We start from the raw sequence: 6,022 nt of genomic DNA on the forward strand, positions 1-6,022 counted from the left end.
CTATCATATTTTTTATAAAATTTGAGTTGTCCATGATAATTTTTTGGAACGGCTTCATTTGAAGACAAAAGAAAAAACACACATACACTAAAAACAGACAACAAATGATGTGAGAACAATTGGAATCATCCAAGTTGTTAAGGTAAATAAAGCATGAATAAGAGAAAATTAGGGTACATGCATGAAGGGATCAAGTGCCCAAAAAAATAGGCTACACTATTGCCAAAAGACATCCCTTGTTTTTAGTTTTGTTTCTCAATTTTATACCATGAAAAATGTTATATATGAAACACTAACAAAAAACATAATTCTACATTACTTTCTTGTGTGTTTCATTATCACCTTGTAAAATAAAAATAAAATTCATTTTGTTTCTTTCCATGAATTCCTTTTGTTTCATTCTCTAAAACCCTAGGGATTCCAGGAGAAACATAAAAACCATTGATTCATCTTTTATCAAAACAAGAGGAAAATAAAAAAAAGAGTAAATATGCTTCTACGAAGCTCATCAACACCAATCCTTTACATCCCTCAGAGTTCTGCGGTGGCCGATTCCTATCACCGAAGCTCACCTAAGCCGATCTCAATGACGCCCTCGCGGCATGACAAGATCCAAAGGACGCCCTCAGATGGAAACATGAGGCAGACCGCGGTCCCCAAAAAGCAAAGGCCACCACCACTTATGAATATTCGTTCCATAGTTTCTCAAGATTCACTTAAAGATGAAGGGACTGATAATATCGACTTGTCCATGCTCTCACTTTCCGGTGGCGATGTTGGCAGCAAAGGTGGAGCCCAAGGGTTTGGAGATCACGGTGAAGGGAAACAAATGATGGATGATTATTACCAAAATATGATCAAAACTTACCCAGGAGAAACCCTTCTTCTTGCAAACTATTCTAAATTCCTCAAAGAGGTGAAGGGGTTTTTTAAATTATTAATTATGCAATACAAACTCGAAGTATGGTCCGAATTTTAATTTTGTCTACATAAACTTCAAAACATTCTAATTAAGTCCTTAAAGCATCAATATCAATCAAGTCCTTTAATCAACATAACAAGAAAATTTAAAATACATGGATCATATTTAAAATTTATATGTGTACTTACAGAGCCAATAAAATTCAAAAGGACTTATTTTTTTAATACATTAGATCAAAATTGTTTGTGTAGTAAACATGAATTTACAATATGATCCACCTGTTTCAAATATTCTTCACGTCATATTTGATCTAACATTCAACATAAGGCTTAAAAAAACCTAATTGATACAATACCAATACTTATTTTCTGATACTTAATTTGGTTTGATGGAATAGGTTCGAGGTGATCTAGTGAAAGCTGAGGAGTATTGTGAGAGAGCGGTTTTGGTGAAACCAGATGATGGGGAAGTGTTATCAATGTATGGAGATTTAATATGGACTAACCATAGAGATGAAGCTAGGGCTCAATCTTTCTTCGATCAAGCTATACAAGCTTCTCCTAACGATTGGTAATCCTTTTTTTTTTATTTTCACTTTTTTTTAAAGATGTACTTATCCAAACTCAAAAGTTCATATGATATTTAGGATAATTTGGATAAAACTATAAAGGTCAAATATGGATTTGGGCAAAACAATGAAATCGGTTTAAAATATGGATTAGTAGTGGTGGATCCTCACATTAAGTTTTATGGGTTTAATTAAATTTTTTAAAAATTTTAAGCCGCTTAAATAAGAATTTACAAAAATTTTAAGATGCCTAATTAAAATATTTAATAGGCTTAATGAGAATTTTCAAAATTTGAGAGACTAATCAAAATTTTCAAAAATTTTGAATGGATTAATGTAACCCCACTATACCTGACCCGACTATCGGATCAAGATATAAGAATGTCACATTTGATGCCACAGTAACTATCGCCACATACTGATAAACCTACCCTTTAACAGAGAATATTTTGTTATCATTATCGTGTTATTCTCCTATTAAAGTTTTCTTGAATCAATCCGAGTAAAACTCCGAGTAAAACTTTTAGCAACCTTTCATTTCATCATTACATATGTACAAATCAGGGCTCCGGTATCAATACTGGCAGTAAGGTATCAGCACCTTGGGTTAGGTATCGATACCTCTGCCCTAGTATCGATACTGATTTAAGATTTGATGTTTCAGAAAATTAGATAAAATCCATATGTATTAATACCCTAAATGAAGTATCGATACTTTGGCTGAAATATCGATACCTTGACTGAAGTATCGATACTTTGGCTGAAATATCGATACATTTCTCAATGTATTGGTTTTATGTCTCTGGTATTGGTGCCAAAGTATGATTTGTTGTTCCAGAATAAGAGAAAATTTGATTTGTTGTTCTAAAATAAGAGAAAATTTACTTTAGGTCAAATTGTGATTTATACCCTAGCCTCCTCATATTTATTATAAAATAACCCAATATGTTCAAGATACAGATTTATTCTCAAAGATTTTTATCCAACCACTCATTTTGAATAATATGATGTTTCCTTAATGAATCCCATATACATGCTTTTAATACTAAAGTTTATCAAATTAATACAGTTATTACAAATTTGCAAACAAATCCATTAAAGGTCATGTACTTTCAAAAATTAGATTACCCATTTATATACCATATCTATTATCAAAATTTACCGACTTTATCAATTAGGACTTTCTCATTTTATCGTATATCAATTACTCACTTAATGTCTCAAACAGGTTTTTGAATTTCATTTATGTATTAGTAAAAATCCTTCATTTGCAATAATTTCGTTGCATTATAAATTCTCCTATTATTTCTCCTTATCCTCCTCTTCAATCCATATCTTTATTGTACGTATATAAGATTCTTAGTAAATCCATATCTTTATTGTACGTATATAAGATTCTTAGTAAAATTTAGCATAGTTTACTAAGAGTATGCATGTGATTCGTGTAATTATAATTAATGTTACACGAATCACATGCATACTCTTAGTAAAATTGTTCATTCAAGTAGTAGTCACTAAATTTTTTTTTATCTTTTTCTATAGAAATTGAAATTTGGATCAGCTTCTTTTTTTTCAGAAACTAGACTCAACTAAATTTTTACTATAAAAATTTTAGAGTGTCCATATAAGCCAATTAATAAGTTTATTCCCCAACTTTTCTCTTGTTCTACTGCTTGACAGCTTCGATCCTTCTCCATTAAAAATTAATTTTATTTTAATTCGGGATTTGTATTATGTCACTATTTGTTTCTCTTGAAACTAAACTCATTAAGAAATTAAAAATATAAATTTCATCCCCTAATCATTTTTGTACCATTTATGATGATTTTCCAAAGTCAGAACAAGGGAACCCAAATATATCTTGACATTGTTCCACAAAAACTAATATATCTCAAAATATAGAATTTTGTTGCTTACACCATTTCTTCTATAAGAAAATACGCTCAATAAAGTTTAATTTCATATTTAATTAAATCTCTAAATAAATTTCTATGATTTTTTTGTGAATTTTCAAATTAAAACATTGTTGCTGTCCAAACTGTTTTAATGAAAATATTTTCTTTTCCATGGTTTTTTGCACTATCTTTCATTCAATCATACATAATCATCATACTTTTGATTACTATTCAATTTAATCTCTTATGTTTATGTGTGGATTACATATTCATTTCTTAATTTTAGTACTTTTCATAATACAAATCACATCCTCTCTTACTTACCAATTTAGTGTTTTATGTCTCTATACTTCATCAAATACTTTCTACTTCTAGTATTTAGATTAAAATGCATGCTCCATACATATCATTCACAGCATATTTAACTCAATTTATTGAAATACAAGTAGGGTTAGTAATAAACATACCTTCTTTGTCAAGAATTTCTTCATTTCTTCTTCATTTCCATGTCTTTCTCATATTCACCACTTTCATTCCCTTTTCTTCTCGTTTTCTTCACTTTTATCTACTAGTTTATTGTTTCTAAAATTGATTAACATATTCTTTAGAATCTGTACTTCATCTTTTCTCTTTGTTGTCTAAGGAGATTTTCAAGAATTTTGGGAGAAAAGGTAGGTTTTCATAAGGAAGGACTAAAGTGCCTATGAAGCAAAACCCCAAATATATAGAAATGATGGACAGTTGGTGTAGGAGAATGAAGAATTTTCTTTATTTTTCTACAAAAATATCTTTAATAAAATATCATTAATTAATATAATAATCTAACTTTTAATGATTTTCATCCGATGGTCATAATTTTTTCTTACTTTTTAATTCTATCTAATGGCCCAAATTTGTCCATAACCAAAGATATTTTCCCATAAATATCTTATTTAAGAAATGACTATTTTACCCTTGTACTTTCCCTACAATTCCATCCTTCTTATGGCATCTTCTTGGTAAATTTTTCATTTAGTCATTCTCATTTCTTCATTTGGTCAATTTGATCCTCCAGACCCTTCCACCCATAAGATATTTGCACTATTGGCCCTTCAAATTTTATATATTTATACTTTAACTTCTCATATTTTAAATATTTACACTTAGACCATAGAACTTTTCATATTTTTACGATTTAGTCTCTGGCTCAAATTAATATTTCACAACATATTTTTTATTTCAATTTTCCTTAACATCCTTTATCTGTTACTTTTTTTATATATTATTTCATTAAAAATCTATCTCATATTATTTTTAACTAAAAAGGTTTTGAAAATATTACAATTAATGGGAATTTCTTTTTGGGGGCTCTTATAAGGATCGACTTTTGTAGATCAGGATTAGTTCAAATATTCAAAGGTAAATTTTGAATCTCATATTTTGGACAGAGTTCAGACTGCAGTCAAAGCTAAAAAAAATCTTGAGGGTTTAAATTATAATTTTTCTTTTTATTTAACTTTTAAATTTATAATTTTATAAGAGACTAAACCACAACTTTACCATTTTAGGCGGATCAAAGTCCTTGCCTACCCTTAAGGGCGTGGCTAACTAGGGGAACACAGGTCTTTGGCTCCCCTTGGCTAAAAAATATAGGCATACTAATTTTTTTAGCTTTTCAACTTTACAAAAAAAAATTATTTTATCCTTCCACTTATTTTTCCATCTCTTTTAGTCTTTAAACTTGCATTATTTGTCAAATCACCCCAAAATGGATGGAAAAGTTAACATTTGTTAACTTTGCTAACATGGCATACGCGTGTATTCCATGTCAACAATTAATTAATTATTAAAAATTTTAAATTATTTAGATAAATATTTTTTATAATTTTCTATCACTTTTAATACTTTTTAATTTTTAAATAATTTTTTTTAAATTTAAAAATTAATTAATTAATGACATGTCATCCACATGACAATCCACGTTAATAAAGTTAACAAACGTTAACTTTTTCATCTATTTTGAAGTGATTTAACAAACAATGTAAGTTGAAGGGCTAAAAAAGATGAAAAATTAAATTGTGGGTTAAAATGACTTTTTTTATAAAATTGAACGGCCAAATAAATCATTATACCAAAAGTCTAGTATGTTTTTAACCCTTTTGTAATTTAATTATTCAATTTAGATAAAAATAATAATATTAAAAGATAACCAAATATAATATTTGGATATGGTGGACTTAGCTGGAAAATAATATAAAAATTTTATGAAAATGCAGCCATGTGATAGCATCTTATGCGCGGTATCTGTGGGATGCTGAAGAAGAGGAGGAGAAAAAAGGGAAAAGAGAAGAACATCAAATGAACGGTGGTAATAGTTGCACACCCCAACCACCGCCACATGGCCATGGCCCATTTCCTCACCGACCCCCTTGGTTCACTGCTACTGCTTATTAGCCTTTCTTCATCATCTCTCCCATTATGGGGATAAATAAAAAAATTTCTGTTAATACATATACATATACATATACATATATATATGCTATTCGATCAAAGAAATTTTGAACTGAATTTTGTATTATATTATATTTTATTTTATAATAAAATATGAAACAATATACAACACCCGGTTGATTAACAGTGGTGATTGAAATAACTTTT

At 29.1% G+C, this 6,022-nt stretch overlaps 1 protein-coding gene across 1 annotated transcript; it reads left to right on the forward strand.

The window, feature by feature from the left end:
• The first annotated feature begins 318 nt into the window (after window positions 1-318).
• On the forward strand, window positions 319-6,022 carry LOC107963368 (uncharacterized). Its single transcript, XM_016899914.2, has 3 exons — window positions 319-916; window positions 1,320-1,492; window positions 5,641-6,022. Exons 1-3 carry the CDS (start codon window positions 491-493, stop codon window positions 5,816-5,818), a joined length of 777 nt encoding a protein of 258 aa, XP_016755403.1. The 5' UTR covers window positions 319-490; the 3' UTR covers window positions 5,819-6,022.

This window comes from Gossypium hirsutum, chromosome A06 (genome assembly GCF_007990345.1).
Source record: "Gossypium hirsutum isolate 1008001.06 chromosome A06, Gossypium_hirsutum_v2.1, whole genome shotgun sequence".
Classification (NCBI taxonomy): domain Eukaryota; kingdom Viridiplantae; phylum Streptophyta; class Magnoliopsida; order Malvales; family Malvaceae; genus Gossypium; species Gossypium hirsutum.